The 22,027-nt window shown below is 43.9% G+C and overlaps 2 protein-coding genes across 2 annotated transcripts; one reads left to right on the top strand and one right to left on the bottom strand.

The window, feature by feature from the left end:
- The first annotated feature begins 156 nt into the window (after positions 1-156).
- smim8 (small integral membrane protein 8) lies at positions 157-2,799 on the top strand. The gene is made up of 2 exons (XM_061704465.1): positions 157-460; positions 1,404-2,799. The coding sequence occupies exons 1-2, from the start codon at positions 332-334 to the stop codon at positions 1,560-1,562; spliced, it is 288 nt and encodes a 95-aa protein (XP_061560449.1). The 5' UTR covers positions 157-331; the 3' UTR covers positions 1,563-2,799.
- Positions 2,800-6,410: 3,611 nt separating this feature from the next.
- On the bottom strand, positions 6,411-17,492 carry gpr63 (G protein-coupled receptor 63). The gene is made up of 2 exons (XM_061704850.1): positions 17,213-17,492; positions 6,411-13,089 (listed from the first exon to the last, which is right to left on the bottom strand). Exon 2 carries the CDS (start codon positions 12,932-12,934, stop codon positions 11,798-11,800), a length of 1,137 nt encoding a protein of 378 aa, XP_061560834.1. The 5' UTR covers positions 12,935-13,089; positions 17,213-17,492; the 3' UTR covers positions 6,411-11,797.
- Between the last annotated feature and the right edge of the window lie 4,535 nt (positions 17,493-22,027).

Below are 22,027 nucleotides of genomic sequence, written 5' to 3'. Positions count from 1 at the left end.
TACTTTTCACAGGTAAAGATTTTTTTTTTAACTTAAAAAACGCATCGATAGTATAGTATCGCTTTGGCGTTGACAAAAAAAGTACATTTCGTATAAATGGGTTGAGAATTGAGCAAGCTACGAGTTAATTTCAATGTCCATGCATTGCATTTGACGGGACCGTTGACCTTCTCAACATGGCCGCCACGTAAACGTTGGCTAGTCGGACTGCTCAAGCAAGCTGGCGTATCTAGTCTTCATATTTATCACAACAACACGAACAAGAAGTGAAGAAGAAGAAGACGAGGAGTAGTAAGAAGACGACGACGGAACCAAAACCGACAATATTGACATGGCATCGAAGGACTCTAATAAAGGAAAGAAGGGTGTCATAGAAACAGATTACAGGACGCCAGGATTGAAGGGCGCACAGACCACCACACTGTTCAGAGCTGTCAACCCCGAACTCTTCATCAAGCCAGTAAGAGACGCATCACACCCGGTACTGTACTTACATTTTCTATTTAGCCATACGGAGCCCCCCTGGTGCCAAGGTATGAGGAAAAATAACATTCATTGACCATAAACTGAGGGACGCCAAGCACAGGTTTGGGTTTTCACGGTGTTGGAGACAAGACGGTGGAGGACCCAAGTGCAGAGCAGTGAGGCAAGGCAGGAGTGCAAGATTCTCAAAATGATATTTCATTCCAAAAACAAAGGCAAAACGAGGATCACGGAGGCGGAAAATGTTAGATTCACAAAGCCCAAAAAGCAAGGTTCCGAGCAGCAACCCAGACTAAAAGAAAGCAGGGAACTAAATGACACAAAACGAAATACGATCTAAACTGAAACGCAGACCATGACGAGGAAGAGTGGGAGAAGAAACCACCTGAGAAGTGCAACAAAGCTTCTAGATGGATACAAGAAACATTTGCAAGGTGCCATCGCTGCCACAGGGTGTGCAACCAAATATTAAGGAGTGCCGTTATTGTTGCAAAAAACAAACAGAATGTTTTAGTTTTTCCTTTTGAAATGATAATATCCAAGTTGGGGGGGGGGAACCCATTTTATTTGTTAAATTACTTTGGACCTCTACTTCAAACATCCGGATGGTATCAATTTGGTCCATTAGCATTTATGTCTGAAGATATACATATAAGACGTACTATACAGCTGTATAGACTGTAACAGCTTTGACAAAATCCAAATGACTTGGATTTTGTCCTCTGTGTTACTATGATTTCATGAAAGTCGCTCATGTTAGTTTTTATACGACTTTTATATTTACTGGTCAGTGCTCATGCAAGTTTGATGACTTTACTGGAGTTTTTGTGCAAAGTAATTGATTGTTTTTTTTCCCCTTTATATGTTCTTGACTCAAATAAGAGTTGATAAACGCAATATGTTTTTCTCTCTTTTCCCAGAATAAACCAATGATGGCATTTGGACTGATTACCGTCACCTTGTGCGTTGGGTATCTGGGCTACCTGCATGCGATGAAAGCAAACGACCAGCAGCTTTACGAGGCCATCGACGGTGAAGGAGAGAGACTGATGAGGAGGAAAGCTTCGAAGTGGGCTTGACCGCAGACTGCTGAACAGAATGAAGGAAAAGCTGACCCAACTGATGCACAATCTCCAAACGCCAGACTGAAATTGGAACCATAATGTCCCATGTTTTTGGTGTGTAAAGAAAATACATTATTTTCAGGATTATTGAATTGAAATGTGTTGTTACAGTCAAACGTGTGAGCCAGCCCACCTGACCTCATGGGAGACTGTCGCTCTTTCGGTTATGTTCAGTGAATGAAGAAAAAAAAAAAAATGACTGGTGTGGTTTGTTAGTAAAAGTACCGGTATTTGTTTTAAAACGTGTCGTATGACGATGTTGGTCTTCGTATTTCTTTTCAACTTTACCGCTCATGAATGTGCACTGAACAACGACATACCCCATTAACTATGCGCACGGCAGCGTTTGGCGGAAAGGCGATACGTGAACTTCTGCTTGGCTGGAATTAAAGCCAACCCGTGTCGAACTCCTCAAAGTTCACTTGCTGTCGACTGGAATCAAACTTACCATGAATGACGTATGAACGACAGAATTGCTATTAGGTTGTTTCGTTTCCACGGGTGGGCATTAGATCCGCGGAAGTTGGTTTACAAACAAAACTTTTCTTGGCACAAATGAATTGGCTGGAATAATATATCATGCATAGAAACAACACCATGTTCCACAAACAATCTGTGGAAACCAATTTTTGTTTTTGTCAATATATTTGTTTCAATATTTATTGACATCAATTTAAGTACATCAGACCAATCTGTTATCTCGTACTTTTTTTAGCACAAGACAAAGGACACAATTATTACGTAGAAATGAAAAATCAAAAGATACAAGGACCAAAGATGAAATAAAATTAAAAAACTATATAAGGTATTCCCTCCCCCCACCCATAATGGTACACCACTCAACCTTCAATGTATCTATATTTACCCATTACAACACCTTTAGACACAATTTGCCAAAGAAAGGGGGAATCACCCAAGAGGAGATATTGATGGGAGAACATCGAGGACGCTTCCCAATTTTATTTTATTTTTTAAACATAAGTAAAAACGATACAATGATTTGCAAATCATGTTCAACCTATATTTAATTGAAGACACGACAAAGACAAGATATTTCATGTTCAAACTGATCAACTTTATTGTTTTAGCAAATAATCATTAACTTCCAAAAAAGCTGGGACAGGCTCATGTTGACCGCTGTGTTCCATCACCTTTTCTTGTAACAACATTCAATAAACGTTTGGTTAACTGAGGAGACCAATTGTTGAAGCTTTGTCGGTGGAATTCTTTCCCATTCTTGCTTCATGTACAGCTTCAGCTGTTCAACAGTCCGGGGTCTCCGTTGTCGTATTTTACGCTTCATAATGCGCCCCGCATTTTCAATGGGAGACGGGTCTGGACTGCAGGCGGGCCAGTCTAGTAACCGCACTCTTTTACTACGAAGCCACCCTGTTGTAACACGTGCAGAATGTGGTTTGGCATTGTCTTGCTGAAATAAGCAGGGGCGTCCGTGAAAAAGACGTCGCTTGGATGGCAGCCTATGTTTCTCCAAAACCTGTATGCATCTTTCAGCATGAATGGTACCTTCGCAGATGTGTAAGTGACCCATGCCATTGGCACTAACACAGCCCCATACCATCACAGATGCTGGCTTTTGAACTCTGCGTCCATAACAGTCCGGAGGGTTCTTTTCCTCTTTGGCCCGGAGGACACGACTTGCACAATTTCCAAAAACGATTTGAAATGTGGACTCGTCGGACCACAGAACACTTTTCCACTTTGCGTCAGTCTATCTTAGATGAGCTCGGGCCCAGAGAAGCCGGGCACCCGGGTTTCTGGGTGTTGTTGATAAATGGCTCTTGCTTTGCATAGTAGAGTTTCAATTTACACTTACGGATGTAGCGCCGAACTTTTCTGAAGTGTTCCTGAGCCCATGCGGTGATATCCTTTACACATTGATGTCGGTTTTGGATGGAGTGCCGCCCGAGCGATCGAAAGTCACGGGCATTCAATGTTGGTTTTCGGCCTCGCCGCTTCCACGCAGTGATTTCTCCAGATTCTCTGAACCTTTTGATGACATTCTGGACCGTAGATGATGAAATCCCTCAATTCCTTGCAATTGTACGTTGAGGAACATTGTCCTTAAATTGTTCGACTATTTTCTCACGCACTTGTTGACAAAGAGGCGAACCTCGCCCCATCTTTGCTTGTGAATGACTGAGCCATTGAGGGAAGCTCCTTTTCTACCCAACCACGGCACCCCCCTGTTCCCAATGAGCCTGTTCACCTGTGGGATATTTTAAATAGGTGTTTGATGAGCATTCCTCAACTTTCTCCATTTTTTTTTCTATTCTCAAAAGGCTGCTTCTACTAAATACCGAGCAAAGGGTCTGAATACTTAGGGCTGTGTGATGTTTTCTTTTTTCTTTTTTAATAAGTCTGCAAAAATTTCAACAATTCCGTTTTTTGTTTTTTTTCCAGTCAATATGGGGTGCGGTGTGTACATTAAAGAGGAGGGGGGGAAAAGAACTGAAATGATTTTAGCAAATGGCTGCAATATAACAAACAGTGAAACATTTAAGGGGTCTGAATACTTTCCGTACCCACTGCATGTCTGGATTGCTATGGCCAGTGTTTGTATTCCTGGTTTGAGTCAAATTTGGGAAACATTTTATAAAAGTTACAATTTCCCCAAGACAAGTTTGTTCCAACTGTCCCTGAGTGCTTTTGCGATGAGCTTGCTTGGCTTACAATGAAAATATTACCACAATCCGAATAAAATATAGCTCAACACGATATAGGATGAGTTCAACTACAAAACAGTCTATGTAATCTCCAAAATAATTTGGGGCCGCCGCCCCCCCCCCCAAAAAAAGCTACTTTATCTCTAAAGTGTTTTCCCTCACATGTTTTTTGCTGTGGCTGCTTTAGGACACGTCGTCTTCACATGTGAACTAAGGACTAAACTCGGCGGACTCAGGTGATTCCTAACGGTTCCCGGTCTCCCTGCATTTGTTCTCGACGTTCACTTCTGGCTCTTGAGCTTGTTGCCGATGTCACTTGCGTCTTTAAGGCTTTTGGTTTTCCGAATGTTTCTGTCGTCAAAGGCTGTTGTTGGTCTTGGTCTATCCAGTAAGGTGACATTGCTCAGTCCACGAGTGATTGACTTGTTCTTCAGGACACTGAAAACGGTTTTAAAAACGGTATGGCCAACGTTTGTCATTCACTTTTTCACCCACAGAGAAGTCTCTGGTTTTCCCATTGGTGATGCCTGTAACTCGTAGAAATGTAGTACTCCCAAACAAAACCCAAACCTGAAAGAAGGGGTCGATGTCCACTGCTTTGGACGGACCTGTCATGTCACAGTTTCATTCCATTAGTTTTGCTCACATGCAAAATGGGTGGATCATGATACATTCAGCTACAGCTCCTTGTCAGATGTGTCAGTAACCGCGTGTGGGTCATTTTCATGTAATTAATGTCGAATTCAGTGATTCTTTTATGCCGCCTTGGTCGTATGGAGTTAAAGGTTTCCCATGCTGAAACAGCCACACTTCAAAGTCCGACTTTCAAAACATTGTTGATGACTTCACAGGAAAGGCAATCCTGACACACAGCAAACGGCGGCGGCCTACTGAAATACACTTCTCTTTATAACGGCAAAGACATGATCAAATAAATCGTCTGAGTCGCACAATTTACGTGCCGCCCTCCGAACTCTGCGCATACAAGTGCATAAACGATCCGAACCGCTCGTGAAACCCTTGAAACTCATCCTGATACAATCATAATAACGATATAGACACGCCAAAGGTCCGACACTCACATATTCATTCAAATCTCAGAAATAATACTCTTGATTTTGCCGTCTGCTAGTGTGCGAATGCAAGCTGGCTGCTTCGGCTTGCAGATCCTTGTGGTGTATTGTAAGAACATATTGAAGCGCTCCCCAGTGCCCCTCAAATACTCATTTCAGTCAAATGAATTGATTTTCAAAAGGAAATTCAGTGGGCCATGCCTTTCCAGTTCGGAATCAAATGATATGGAAATGACCCTTGATTTTTTGGGGGGTAGTTTGATTCTTTCCTCCTCCTGGTTCCTGTAATCCACCAGTTAACAGCCAACAAGCTGCTCTTGAACGGTACGGAACACTTTGGCAGGATTTATTTGCAGTATACTGATTTATCGACTCCTGATTCGTCACAATAGCAAAACACAAACCATTAGTGAAGCGACGGGCAGATTTCCGGCACCTTCGCGCACAATTCTGCTTCCGAAGCCTACTACTCCCCTTTCCGAACCCGGTACAGTTATTAATGCCAATATCCACATCTGAACACGTATTTATGCGTGTATCAACATCATCAGTGTGTTAAACCTCCTTTGTTTTTCTTTTTGAAACTGCAAACAAAAAAAAACAAAAAAATGATAATGAGCATCTTCAGATGCACTAAAAGACAGTTTGCCATTAAAAGTGAAAAACATTTCACAAACAACAACCTCATTTAGGATTCAGACTTTCATCAGCAAGGAGCGTGGTCCGACATTGCTTCAAATGGATCGAGCCTTGAGGATATTGTTACTGGGATTTGTATGAAGAAAACTGAACTTCTGGGAAACTATTGCGGCCTTGTATAATTGGCAAACACAACAGCACAGCTGCACTTTCACTTGGCCTGTTACCTTCTTTTTCTGCCTTTGTAGATGGTATTGATAGAAATGTTTACTCAACTATTGTAGTAACACTATCAATCGTTTAATTTAACATTTAACTACAAGTTAATATTGAATACCTTGAAATGTCGACATCTGAGCTCACAGAAGTGAACAAAAGATCCTTTCAAGACAACTTACCAAGGTAAGAAATGTCAATTTCTTTATTACATTCAAGAGTACACTAATGTACAGTACAGGATAATTGCACAGTCTCACCATGAGATACAGCGGCTGAAGTAAGTATTTACGTCACCATTTTTGTCTCATTCAAAATACTTCCCAAGGTGCTATTGACCTGAAAATTTCACCAGATGTTGGGAACAACCCGAGTAAATACAAATACATACAAAGAAAGTAGAACAAGTAAGATCAGAAATTAAGTTGTGTGTAATAGTGTGAAATGACACAGGGAAAAAGTCTTGAACACGCCAACTGGTGTTCATTTAACACTTTGAACAAAAGCCTTTGACAGCTTCGAGACGCCTCCTGTATGGAGAAACTAGTCGCGTGCATTGCTCTGGCCCATTCCTCCACACAAGCAGTCTTCCAATCTTGAAGGTTCCGTGGGCTTCTTTTTTTAGACTATATTCTCCTACTATTTAACTGGCTTGTCCAAATGTTGTTCAGCAAACTTTAAACGAGCCTTTTTTTAGCAATGGGGTCCGGCGTGGTGAGCGTGCCTACAGGCCATGGCGGCAGAGTGCATTACTCACCGCTTTCCTTGTGACAACAGTACCTGCTAATTCCAGGTCTTTTTGAAAGCTCTCCACAGGTGGTCCCTGGCTCTCGGACAACTCTTATGATTATTCTTTGCACTCCTCTGTCTGAAATCTTGCGAGGAGCACCTGCTCGAGGCACATTTACGGTGCTATGTTTGGCTTTCCACTTGCGCGTTATGGCCCCAACCGTGCTCACTGGAACATTTTAGATCTGCGCCTGTAACCAATGCCACCATTATGTTTTGCAACAATTTGTTTGCGATGGGCTCTTTGCGCTTCCCCATCGTGAGATGTGTCTTGACTCACACATTGGCAACGAGACCCTTTTGTAGGCCATCAATTAGTGCGGAACCAGCTGACATTCCTTTGCACTGACAAGGGGCTGGATCGCTGTTTGATTCTAGATGGATTTTAGGTGTTGTCTTAGCTTTCCATGCCTTTTGGCACCTCCCTTTCTTCATGTGTTCAATACTTTTCCCTGTCATTTCACATTCTTACACACAACTTAATTTCTGAGTTTATTTGTTCTACTTTCTTTTTATGTGTGGATTACTTGGGTTGTTCCCAGCATCCGGTGAGATTTTCAGGTCAACAGCACCCTTGGAAGTATATTTGGTGAGAAAAAGGGTGACGTGATAAATACTTATTTCAGCCGCTGTATAGCAGCATTCTGACTAAACACGCACATCTAAAGACAGTTAAAAAAAACAACACACACGCTTCAAATGTGTTCTGGCCACATTAGGGGGAAAAAAAGACAATATTCACTCTGATCTATGCAGTTAAACACATTGCCATTTTTCTTATGAGACCTAACTTCAAAAAATGAGGTCAGTTTAAACCTAATACCTGGCTTCATGACACAATATCAAAACAAAATAAAACACTCATTCAGTGCGTCCCAGAATTAGTCTCAGTATTTTATGTTATCGTCAGTAAAAAAACTGTTGAACTTGTTGCACTAGTGATCCACCTGTTCATCTTCTAGTTTTTCAAAAAGCAAAAGATGATGACTGAGTTATGCACTACCTTCTTAGGATAAGGGTTATTGGATAACCGTAATGAGGATAAAAACTTGGCATCCTCCTGTTAGTGGTCATTCAAAAACAAGCCAAAATGTTATTGTTCAAGGGATACTCATTGGAACAGTCAAGTAGAGCGATGGCCATCAAAAAGCTCAGCCTTGATTTCACGATAATTTTGCGAAGGCATCTGTGTGTAAATTACAAAGAATCATTTCGAATCCTAAAAGATCATCTAATTTCAGCACAATAGTCACATGTTGTTTTGGCACTGCAGTAGGCTGATTTCACAACTTTAACATTGTCACACTGCATTTTAAAGTAGCACTAAGAAAGTTTTCTCATGAGCTAGAAAATTGTTGGACGTGTAGAAATTGTACATGTAAACCACTGCAGTTATTTCACTTTAATAACTCCTGTCTCATTTTTCATCCGTTGCACATTTTGTACAAATATTTCACAGGACTGAAGAGATACCACAGACAGCCACCCTTCTACAATAAAAGGGTGGGTGAATCCTCAATGGCCACGACAGTGTTCGCTGTGAGTTTAAGGTAATAGGAGTATATCTCATTGCTTTAAGGGCAATGTTGAATTGATGATGCATATATTAATTCCATAGCAATCTAAAATACAGTGGCTGAAATAAGTATTTAACACGTCACCATTTTTCTCATTAAATATATTTCCAAAGGTGCTATTGACATGAAAATTTCACCAGATGTTGGGAACAACCCAAGTAAATACAAATACATACAAAGTAAGTAGAACAAATAAGCTCAGAAATTAAGTTGTGTGTAATAATGTGAAATGACACGGGGGGGGGGCGACTACTGAACACGCCAATTGGTATTTAATACATTGTACAAAAGCTTTTGTTTACAATGACGGGTTCAAGGCACCTCGTGTAAGGAGAAACTCGTCCCATGCATTGCTCTGGTGTGATTTTGGCCCATTCCTCCACACAAGCAGTCTTCAAATCTTGAAGGTTCTGTGGGCTTCTTTTATGGACCTTGAGTTTCAGTTCTATCCACAGATTTTCAGTTGGATTCAAGTCAAGTGATTGGCTGGGCCATTCTAGCAGCTTTATTTTTCTCTCTTTGAAACCAATTGAGAGTTTCCTTGGCAGTATGTTTTGGATCATTTTCCTGCTGAAATGTCCACCCTTGTTTCATTATCCTCATAGATGGCAGCAGATTTTTGTCAAAAATGTCTCCGTACATTTGCCCATTAATCCTTCCTTCAATAATGTGGTTTACCAGTACCATTTGCTGAAAAGCACCCCCACACGCTCCTGTTCCCACCGCTGAACTTGACTCTTGCTATGGTGTTTTTAGGGTGATGTGCAGTGCGATTTCTCCTCCAAGCGTGGTGTTCATTTTGGCATCCAAACAGTTCAAATTTGCTCTCATCAGCCCAGACGATATTCTCTCAGTATTTGACTGGCTTGTCCAAATGTTGTTCAGCAAACTTTAAACGAGTTTTGACATGCTTTTTTTTTTTTTTTTTCTCCAATAATGGGGTCTTGCGTGGTGAGCGTGCATACAGGCCATGGCGGCAGAGTACATTACTTACTGTTTTCCTTGTGAAAACAGTACCTGCTAATTCCAGGTCTTTTTGAAGTTCTCCACAAGTGATAATCTTCTGATTATTCTTTGCACTCCTCTGTCAGAAATCTTGTGAGGACCACCTGATGGAGAAACAATTATGGTGGTATGATTGGCTTTCCACTTATTTACGTATTATGGTCCCAACCGTGCTCACTGGAACATTCAGAAGCTTAAATGTGCGCCTGTAACCAATGCCATCGTTATGTTCGGCAACAATTAGTTTGCGATGGTCTTGAAACAGCTCTCTGCTCTTACCCGTCGTGAGATGTGTCTTGGCTCACACATCGGCAATGAGACCTTTTTGTAGGCCATCCATTTGGACTAACCAGCTGATATTCATTTGCACGGACAAGGGGCTGGATCGCCGTTTGATTATTGATAGATTTTAGGTGTTGTCTTGGCTTTCCGAACCTTTCTGCACCTCCCTTTCTTCGTGTGTTCAAAACTTTTCCCCTGTGTCATTTCACATTACTACACACGACATAATTTCTGATCTTAGTTGTTCTACTTTCTTGGACCAACATCTGGTGACGTTTTCAGGTCAATAGCACCCTCGGAAGTATATTTCGTGAGAAAAATGGTGAAGTGTTAAATACTTATTTCAGCCGCTGTATATCAGCCACAGCATGACAGAAAACACAATACACTGATGGCTTGGATCACATGTGGAAATGTGATTTCCAGATAAAGGAACTGACCTGCGCTGAGGACAGCTTTACATGACATTCAATTTTAGAGAATTATTTCAATTTGACAAAACTTACCGCCAGCCCTGGAAAAAAAAACATTCCAACTGATAGTACAGCAAAATGATAAATTGATACACAGTAACCCACACAATAAATGAAATCCACAAAGTATGACCAATTACTACATTATCATATCAATTTCATACATGCTATTTAATGCCAACATGTGATACTTTAAAGAGGCGCACGTATTTTATTTGTCCACTTGACGTCAGCATCCAGACACTGCACAAGTACATGCCTGTTAAACGCGCCGCTTGAGCAAAGCGAACAACAGCCTATGTGGACATGGTTTGAACAGGCGATTTCCTGCCTTACGCATTGGTACTGTTCCTCACACTGATGGTGCTGGAAATGTAGTCAGCGGAAAACATGGGAACCTAGAATTCATCGCGGTGATGTTTTTAACTCCAGTATTGTAGCTGTATAAAATCAAGCTAAACGTTGCTCTTCACTTGCATTTGTTCCTGTCATTGTTATAAGTGTGTGCATTAGCTATTTGTCAGGCTAAGGTTGGTATTTGTGAATTTATTGCGGCTTGTGTTTTAAACAGTGGGTTTCATAAATTTGACTGTCGTGTTGTTTGTATCCTCAAGCAATTTGGTGACTTATCAAATCAATGAGTTCAGATTACTCGGTAAGCTTTCTTTTTCTGCTAAGAATAAGACCCCATTTAACCTTTTGTGAGTCATCGCTGCCACATTAAAATCATAGAGCTACGTGTATCAGATATGTGCAGGTGAATAACTGCACGACACTGACCTTCAAAAAATTCTGCAATGTACTGAATCCGCAATAAATGAACCGCGATATCGTGAGAATCACTGTATTGGCATTTGGTGCAAACTGTTGCTCAGCCCTGAAAGGTGTTGTTTCAATAAAATGACAAATTGTGTGTCAGAATACTGGAATGAATGAAATCAAATCCAAATGAACAGATTTTGGTGTATAGCTCACCTTCCCCTATTTGTCCAGCAAATATCTTGAGTTAAAGTATGGGGGACCGTTATCACAGTTATCTGTGAACAGTCTCACCTGTCCTCTAATAGCCAGCAAATAACTGCCAGAACTTTAACTTACAAGGAAACATGCATATCTATTGCAAATGTAAAGGTACCACTGCATTCTACTGTACTTTGTACTGTTTTGTACAATTTCTGTTGGTACAGTATCTAAATGGAGACAACACTTTGATGGGCTCCACTGTTTTTGTTTTTCTTATGCAGTGTTGAATTCATTTGCGGGTTACCCTGTGTTGGAATGATACAATGCACCCTATTTCCAGGAAGCAGCTACCGCCATCCATGTGGCATAACAACCTCGATCAGGATTTGCTGTCTAAATCAGAAAGCGGCGAGCTGGACTGGAGAGTGCCGTTTGGTGCAGATGTGGCTCAAATAAGATCGATCGAATTTTGCGCAGCGGAATTCTTCCTTAAACCACAGACCGATGCCCTTCGCAAACATAAACAGCGCTTGGTTGTATGCGTCTTTTTGTGTTGCCTGGCAGCTGAGGAAGAAACTTAAAGTACTTTGGTTTCAGATCAAGACAAGCGTCACGGAACTTTTTGATGCGCCAGTAGTAAATGATAGGGTTGAGGGCTGACTTTAGGTAGCATAACCACAACACCCACGTGCTGACTTGAAAAAAACTGTCTTTGCAGTAGAAGTCATCATTGAACGTTGTTACGAGACTGTAGGCAGTGAAGGGTGCCCAGCACACTGTAAACACACAGAAGAGGATGAGGATGGTGGCAAAGGCACGCGTCTTAAAACTCACGTCGACGTGCATCTGGAAGGGCTTCCGGGGGCTTAACAAGCCGAGTTTGCTGGCTTGGCTCGGGTGGCTGTGGATGCGGGCTGTGTTGTGGCGGATGGTGTTTAGAATTCCCATGAATATGTACAACATGACCATGAAGGGTATAAAGAAGAAGACCAACATTAATATCAATACATAAGCGTGGTAATCAGGTTCAGCGCTATAGCCAAAAACGCACTGAGGGGCCCTGGGGGGGATCTGCAGGCGAGGGGAACCGACAGCTAATGGAAAGGAGAAAAAGAATGCAAGTCCCCATGTGAGCAGTATGAGCACTTTAGCCCTCTGTGGACTTAGCTTATCTTGCTTCTGGACGATAATAAGAAAGCGATCGATGCTTATTATAAGCAGAACAGCCACTCCCGCAATCACAAAGAACCAAAACAGCATGGCCGAAACCCGACAGAAAACCTCCCCGAAAATCCAGTCGGTGGTCATGACAGTAACTAGCGTAAATGGCATGTTGACAATGGCGAGCATCATATCGGCAAACGCAAGACTCGATAAAAGGAGGTTGATAGCCGAGCGCATGGCTGACCTCTGGTAGACCATCAGGCACACCACCATGTTCCCGAGCAGGGCAAACAGCAGAATGCCGACCATAACGAAGCACAAGAACACCAGCAGCGATAGGCTAATGCCGTTAAGGATCTCTGGGGACACGGCTGTTGGCTTAGGATTTGGAGGCACCTGGGAGCCAAGGGAACTGTTGGCCATGTTGTCTCTCAGCGTTGTGGAAAGCTTCAGGTGGCCCATAACGAGGCAGTCTTTGTCTCCTGCCAGTGGCGGAGCAGCAGGTGTGAGAACCCTTCCCGAGGGGGAGCGGGCATCGTCGGCGGTGAGCACATTACGCTGTAGCGGCAAGCACTCCCAGCTTAGGACAGCGTGATGCGGTCTTCGTTGTTGCCGACCTGCGACGTACACAGAAATATATACTTAATCAACATCAACGCACAATCTCGTAAAAACTAGGGCCCGACCAATATGGATTTTTTTTAGGCCCGTGCTGATTCTGATATTTGGTGGAATCAAATTCCGATAACCAATTCATTAACAAAATGTATCATCAACAAAATAACTTAAACATAAAGACAGGAATTACAGGCACATAACTGTTTTACAATACTTTCTCCTTTAGCATTTGTTTACTTTAGAACAGAGAGAAAAGGCAGCAAACATTTTTGGCTGATTTTTGCGGGGGAATGTTTATTTGAATATCATTATCTTTGTCTCATGTTGTAATGTGTTAATGTAGCCATTTTTTTAATCAGATCAGCTGGTCAAGTAATCGGTCGGGCCCTTGTAAAGTACCTATTAGATATGAATATGTGACTAAAAAGTCATGTTTACCAAGCATGAGTAATCACATTTAAAGAGTCTTTTGAGTCAAGCATATAGGATGGCATTTTGTTTTGAAAATCCCCCAATGTCATGCAATGGTTGTATCGCTCATTTTCATAGAATTATAATATTATTAGATAATAATCAGTACTCCTCCAAAAAATTACTTGAGTAAAAGAGTAAAAAGTACACAGTGAAATAATTACTCCAGTACTGAGGAAATAGTATCTTCGGATTGTTTTACCCACAGCATGAACAATAAAATAAAAATAACGGAATAAAATGTGAACGTGCAAATTCCGATATTGCTGTCTGCGTGCGTGTGTGGGTGTGTATGGACAGCCAAAACGAAATCATCTGCAATTTACTGCAAGGCGTTTTCTCAAGTTAAAAGTGGGCTGAAATGGCCACGTTTGGGCAGATAGTGCCAGACGTATACTACAATACATGCAATCTGTTGTTTTTGTTCGTCTAAACGTAAACGAGAGTAGCGCGCCGCTGCCTTCGTAGTAACGACGACCTTCCCAACATGGTGGCCACGCAGGCACGACGATCAGCCGGGCTGGCTTATCTCGTGTGAATACCTATACCTGGGAAGCCCAACAGAAGAGGTGAGGTCACGTGACTTTCTTGTGTCATTTGATTGGTGAGCTAGACTTAAACGTCTCTAGTGCTTAAATTGGATTGGAGCAAACGGCGCCCAATGCGGAAGTCGAAGTCGTAGTCTCGCGCACGAAATAGTTGATAAAGAAGCAATAACTGATAAATAAAAGTAGCGAGCGACATTTAGACCATTCCAACGGAGTAAAAGTACCGTTACTTCTTTTACCGTTACTTCGTCTTTTTTCTGGTCTCGTCTACTCCTGTGACTTATCCGAAGCAGGTCCCGAGCACACAGGCGGAACCGCAGGCCGATGCGCTCGCATATTAAGCTTTACACGATCAGGATTTTTGGGGCCGATCGGCGAGTTTAAAAAACCGATAACCAATCACCGATCTGATCACAAGATGGAGCAATGTGTCTATTTGAATGACTTGTTCATTTACTGCATGTACTTGTGTACTTAATTGCTCAAAAAATTACATTTACAATAAATAATGTATCTTTGTTCCTCTATTTATGCCAGTGAGGTATAGTGACGGACAGAACAAATGAATGGTCTTCTATTAGATGGCAGGAAGTACATACAGTAATTAATCCACTTTTTGTGACATTTTTGTTTGTTGGTGTGCCGTGAGATTTTTCAATTGTAAAAGATGTTCCTTGGCTCCATAAAGGTTGGAAATCACTGCTCTCGTCAGATCGTGTCTTCTCAACAGTCAGGTCAAACCAACGCTACGTGACGGAAATAATGGGTGCTAACTTACTGTAATTAAATTACTTTATTTTTAAATAAGTTACTTCACCCACTCCGAAACATTAGAGCATGATTCGACAGAACGCCTGCATGTTCGCTTACAACTGTTAGTGCTAGCACTAGCTTGCTAGGCTACATAACGTTTTGTTACCTGCTTGCAAGTCGTATCGTATTAAAAGTACGTGAACATGCCTCAAGCAAGCCTTGAATGAACGTCGTCTCCCGAGCGCCGGTGACCACCAACACACGCTTTCCCCCCATTTTGTTGTTACAAACCCACGGTGCGATCCATTATTGTAGTCGTCGCCATGGTAACGAGTGTATTCGGTCGCATTTGAGTTGACAAGATGAAGCCCAGTGATGGTAAAAGATAGGATGCGCTGGTATCCGAATACAAGATTTTATCGCTGTAGTCTGACAGACCAAATTTGTCTTGTCGTCTAAGGCCGATCAGCATAAAATGCGAATTATCGGCCAATACCGATGTAAAGTCTAATATGAGTCTGCCGTGGAGAAATGTTCAGAAATGACATCTGTATGCGGATGGTGGATGTGTGGAACGGATCTAGCGGCCAGCGTTCAAGGAGTACGAAACAGCCTACGGCGACAGCGACGGCGATACTGGACCAACCTCCGTACCCCCCAGGAAAAACTCATCGGGTCAAAATGATTCACAGTATTTGAATTACTGGCAGTTGTTATCCATCAAAAGGTCAATTGTTTATAAGAAAAAGAAAAAGCATTTAAAAGTAATATTTTTCAAACTTTTAATGCCAAAATGAGGTGTCCCAAATCAAGTTCCGTAGGCCTTTTTCATGAGAACTAACACAAACGCATCTTAGTGTCTTCAGCGTCACGGTGCCAAGTCGGATGTGAGTTGGATTGGACTCAAAAGCAGACTGAGGCGGAGGGAGAACATTTCGGATGGATTATTGCAGACCGGCTGAGGGTAACGACATCCAAGGCGTGGCGGTGGACCGTCGGGACAAGGAGCGGGAACGTAAGCGGGCGGGGTAGCTCGGCAGGACGGGGGAGGCACGGAAGGAACAATGGAGACGGAGAAGGACGCAATGGGGCGAGTACAGATGCGTGCCGTGGGGTAGCCCCTTTCAAAGTACGACAGTCGGCCGGGGAGTCACAAACGAGTGTCGATACTCAGGCGAAGTATCGACAGGCTTAAACGCAGGCTGTGATCATTGCTGCTTGAAGACAGGTGCACGGCACAGGTGATGCTCATTGCTGGGGAGAAAGGGGGGGGGGGGGGCGCACGGCGCCACCCAAGCTCCAAAAGAGGAACTGCAGGGCATGGATCATCCTTTTTTTTCCTCACATGGTGGTCCTTCTTTGGCACCCAAGCTGTCTTTAATGTTAATGACAGCGGAGAGGGCGACCGGTTAGCGCGTCAGCCTCACAGTTCCGAGGACCGAGGTTCGATCCCCGGCCCCGCCTGTGTGGAGTTTGCACGTTCTCCCCGTGCCTGCGTGGCTTTTCTCCGGGCGCTCCGCTTTCCTCCCGCATCCCCAAAACATGCGTGAATTGGCGAGCATAACGAGGCCTTTATGCTGCCGCAATACACCAGAGGGATCTGTGAGCTGAATTGCTTTGGGGCGTGGCTATTTACCCACATAAAACGAAGGTAGCATTAAAACGTGTCTTTACTGTCATCGATCCCATTTTGGGGAAATTAGCCAAATGTTTTACAGTGGTCGTGTCTGGGTTTAGTGTATCGGACCACAATAAACGCTCAAAAAAATGGACTAAAATATTTACGGTTGTAGCAGTTGGACAAATCTTTTACACGGCTTGGTCAAAAGTGAAAAATGGGTGTTTCCTATTTAGCGGCTAAAGGAAGAGAAGGCAGTCCGGTTCAAGCCCATAGCTAGTTTCCCAAATGTAACTCGGACCTCCTCCGACACTTGGAACGTCTGCGTGGGGTTCCAAACAATTTTCAAGACTTTTCACAAACGGAGGCTTGAGAATTTTCCCACTCTTGCTGCAAATCTGTCAAGACTCTTTCATTGGGTTGAGGTCTGTGCTCCGGCTCTCGGGTTGAAGTCGCGATTGGGTTTGTTGTCACGCTATTTTTGGTGTGTTTGTGTTTTCCAGGTCACGGACGACTCGTTCGAGCTTTCAAGTGGGTATTTGCAAATGCAACGTGATGCGCAGCGCAGAACGTCGATTTAGCTTTCCTCCCATGTCCTTCCAAACATGTGAAAAATGGAAGAACTTCGATGAGGCACCACCGGTTGACGATCTTTGTCAACAAGCAGCACAACAAAGAAAGAGACTCCGAGAAACATTGAAGTCGGACTGTGCCAAATGATCTCCCGCTTACCGGATTTTGTTCCTCCCAAAGCGAAAGCAAAGCGTCGCGGTTGAGCAGCACATCATCATCATCATCATCATCCTCCTCCTCCTCCTCAGTGAGCAGATGTTAAGGCGAAGAAGAACAAGCGACCCAAGGAGGCGTCGCTCAAGTGAGAGTCGCCAATTGAGCCGAGACTGAACAGAAAACGTGGGGGAGCTTTTCTTCTCTTGTCCTTTTGGCTCCTTTTTTCCAGGCCTCCGCGATCGCCGTCGTCCATCTTCTTCGCGCGCCGGCGGGGCTGCGACGCGCGGAGTTGGCGTCTTCTTCTACGGCGCGTACACGTCATCTCTGTCGCCCTCCTGCCTGCTCCAAGATTACTACACTGCTTTCAAAAATCCACTCAACGTTCCGCGAAACGATCGAACTCGACACCATGTTAGAGAAGGCTCGACGGCACAGAAAGGCAGCAAAAACAACAGAGAAGGAAAAAAAGGCAATGACGAACTCATGAAAGCAAAGCAAAGCACATGTATTTATATGGCGCATATAATCATCCACAAGGTAACTCACTCAATGTGCTTTACATGATTTAAAAACATTTCAAAAGAAAGGAAAAAGCAAATCAATACAATTCAAACAGCATACAGTGCAAGAAATATCATTTCAAAGTGGAAATGCTTTTTAGTTTTGAACCTGGACTTCAAAACAGGCACACTCGGGGCTGACGTCACTTCTGTTGGCAACTTCTTCCATTTGTGTGCAGCATCATAGCCAAATGCTGCTTCACCAAGTTCGCTTTGGACTCTGTGCTCCACTATTTGACCTGTGTCTGTCGCTCTCAGCATTTCGTTCAGGAATTCAGGACTTACAAACTGTTTTGTGATTTTATATTTATAAAATTGGAAGCATTCGTAGCAAAGACAATCCTTATTGACAGAGCAAACATAACGGTAAAGACAGACGACGTCATAAAAATTGTATGAGTTGCCTAACTTACGTTGCCCTTCAAACTCTCCGGCTACAAGTGCATAAATGGCCCTAAGCACTCGTCTTTATACAATTGTAATAACGGGAAAGACATGCAATACAGCGCCGTGAAAAAGGATTTTATTTTATTTGTTATGATGATGATTCTTTTTTTTAAGCCATTCAGAAGTTGACTCGCTGGTGTGTTTTGAATCGTCATCCTGCTGCAGAACCCAAGTGCGCTTCATTCAGCTTGCGGTCACTCACTGATGGCTGGTCATTCTCCTTCAGGATTTTCGGTTCAATAGCAGAATTCACGGTTCCATCAGTCACAGCATGTTCTCCGGCTCCTGGAGGAGTAAGGAGCCCAAGACCATCACACGACCCCCACCATGTTTGCCTGTCGGTAGGCTGTATTTATGCCAGATGTAACGAGACACATAGCTTCCAAAAAGCTCAACTTTCATCTCGTCACTCCATATAATGTTCTCCCAAAAGTCTTGGGAATCATTCTGATGTTTTTTGGGGGTTCCCCCCCCCCCCCCCCAAAAGTAAGATGAGTCTTTGTTCTTTTTGGTCAGCAGTGGTTTTGGCCTTGGAACTCTACCACGGATGCCATTTTTGCCCCGTTTCTTCCTTATTGTTGTGTCATGCAGACTGACCTTAACTGAGGCAAGGTAGGCTCTTCTGCAGTTCTTTCGATGTTGTCCTGAGTTCCTTTCTGGCTTCCTGGATGAATCATTGCTGTCCTCTTGGGGTAATCGTTGTAGGCCGGCCACTCCTGGGAAGGTTCACCACTGTTCCATCAATTCTTCATTTGAGGTCACTGGAATCCCCAAAAATGATACAAATGTTTTTTTTTGTAACCCTTTACAGACTGATAGATGTCATTTACTTTATTTCTTGACTGTTCCTGAATTTGTTTGGATCGTGTCATTTTGTTGCAGCTTTTTTCGATCTTGATTTTGTCAGAAGTGGTTTCTTGATTGAACAGTTCTGGAGGTAATCTGGCTTTGGTGTGATCAGCGAAAATTAACCAAAACGTTGTGATTATCCATCCATCCATCCATCCATTTTCTGAACCGCTTCTCCTCACTGGGGTCGCGGGAGTGCCGGACCCCATCCCGGCTATCGTCGGGCAGGAGGCGGGGTACACCCCGAACCGGTCGCCAGCCAATCGCAGGGCACATCCAAACAAACAACCATTCGCACTCACATTCACACCTACGGGCAATTTACAGTCTTCGATGAACCTACCGTGCATGTTTTTGCCCAGAGTGCCCTGAGAAAAGCCACGCAAGCACGGGGAGTTAGTTTGATGATCTTAAACATTATAGTAGGGAAACTATGCAAAAATCTAAGAATTTGAGAAGAGGGCCAATACTTGATCACGGCACTGGAGTTCCAACAGTTCTACGTGTTCACCCGTAGCTCAGAAATAACACGGTTTTGGCGTCTCCTATTGTGCGACTGCCAAATGGCGGCCCTGCAGCTCACAGATCCCCGTGGTGTGTTGCCGCAACAAAATGAGGCTCTCTCCATGCCGCCCATTTCTAGGGGCAGCTTGAGCGACAAAGGAGGCCCGTTTGTAAATCAACTCCCCCACAATAGCAACTCTCAAGACACTAAGATGGATTTCGTGGAAAGGATGTAAGTAAAAACAATCATTACAATTAAAACTGGAATTCGCATCTTCAGAGAACGTTGTAAATCATGAACTTTAGTTTCGGACACAGTGAAGACGTTTTGGCATTAAGAGCTTTTGATGCATAACAACTGCCAATAATTCAAATACTCGTACCGGTAAGATTAGTTTATTTTCAAAAGGAAATTCAGTGGGTGCTGTCACTCATCAAATCATACGAAAATGACCCATAAGATTTTTTGGGGTGTTGTTTCATTCTTACCTCCTTCTGGTTCCTGTAGACTCTTGCTCTTAAACAGAACTTAGAAGACTTGACCAGTATTTGTATTAGTTTAGCATATTGAACTATGAACTCATTTTCATTGTTAATAATTGAAGTTCAGTTTTTGTATTACCATTAGTGAAGCAATGGGCAGATTTCCAGCACCTTCATACACTATCCTTTTAAGACCCCGTATAGTTATTAATTCCAATATCCTTATCTGAACATATTTAGACATATGTAAATCAAAATCATCGACGTATGTAAAACCGTGAGTTTTAAATTTTGGGAGATCTATATCCCTTTTATGCAGCAACAGTTTTACTGTGTCACAGTGGAGTTTTTAAGCTTCCGTTCTGGTTTCTTTGTTTTATAATTGAAGTTCAGTTGAACAGAACAAAGTTTCTAGAAGGGGGGAGAGAAACGAAGACAAAAGACAAAGCACTAAATGTAAACAGGATGAGAAAAGTAAGTCATTACATTCTCTACAACAATGAAGCATTAAATAGGAGTGTTACATGGGGCTTTAGTGCTCCACCCTGTGAAGGAAGGACAGGACAAGCTGGAATAGGACAAGGACAGGAGAAGAAGCATGCAGGACAAAGGTCGTGAACCCGGCTGTACAACTCAAGCGTGGTGAGATTGACTATATAAATGATAAAAGTCTATAGGACGAGTGTATGAGTGAGGGGATACACAAGCAATTTGCATAATCATGAGTTATTTGTCGCAATGAGTGAGTGGCCCCACACCCAGTGAAAGAGTCCCAGGGGTGTGTGCCAGCGGACACCTGCAAGTGAATTGACAGCGTTTTACATGCACAAAGACTTGACAGAAGTGTCCTGTAATTGCTGTGGCCGCACCGCGGCGGCTGAGGACCCCTCCCAATCAATCGAGGGGCGGGATCAGGCCCAGGGGCCCATCCGAGAGCAGCCCGGTGGAGGCTGCAGGGATCCAATTGCAGACCCCCAGCAAATCCCACCCCCAGGAGAGCCAGACGACCCCCCCCCCCCACAAACACACATCTTGCAGGGCCCGCAATGCAGGCAGTCCCCCCCAGCCCGAGGGCGGGTGTGTCCCTTGTTTGTTGGAAAGGAGGGAGGATAGGGGCACCCGACAAGGGAACAATAAGGGGGTGGAACCCAGGGAGCAGCCGCGGGCTCAGGAGCACCGCCATGCAGCTAAGTGTGAACCCACCTCCCCCCCTGTTACTATGATTACCAGGTCCCCGACTGGCAGTCATTGGCCCCCCTGAGTGGTGTGGTCCATTAAAAGAGGCCAGTGAGCAGAGGGGGGGGGGGGGGGGGGGGGGGGGCATGGCTGTCAGGCACTGCTGCCAATAAGCAAACCCCCTGGCTGGCTGATGCAGGTCGGGCTCATCAAGGCCGGACAACCACCGGCGAAGAGGGTTGCCCCACCCAGATCTGCAGCACCGACCCCAGGATCCCCCCCACACACACATACATTCCCGCCAGCACCCACTAAATGCCCCCAAGTGTGGGAGGTGGACCCCCGCCCCAAACCAGGGAGGGAAAAAAATCCCACAGAAGGCCCCACCCGGCTCCCCCAGGGGAAGAGGAAGAGGCGACCGCAACGGGGCGCGAGGAACGGAGAGAAGAGAAGGAAGCAGGCCAGAGGAGCGACACAGGGGCCCCACCAGCAGCCAGAGCGGGGGACCCAGGTGGGCTGCAGCACCCACAGAACATGGGGGGGGGGGGGTCACCATCACACCACCAATACGCCACGGGAGGTCACCCCAGTGGTTCCCCTCCACCCCCGAGATCGGGAAGGAGTGAAGAAAGTCCCGCCCCCACAGACACCGGAACCACAAACACAGGGACGAGAGAAGAAGAGCCCCACTCCATGCATGTGTCCTCTCACCATGCAAACCAATCTAAAATGTGTGGGAAAATTAAAATAAATACATTCATAAAATAATAATAAAACAACAATAACCTCGACAACAACG

This window comes from Phycodurus eques, chromosome 18 (genome assembly GCF_024500275.1).
Source record: "Phycodurus eques isolate BA_2022a chromosome 18, UOR_Pequ_1.1, whole genome shotgun sequence".
NCBI lineage: Eukaryota > Metazoa > Chordata > Actinopteri > Syngnathiformes > Syngnathidae > Phycodurus > Phycodurus eques.
Note: the sequence above shows the minus strand (reverse complement) of the source record. Positions and strands in the feature narration are given on the sequence as shown.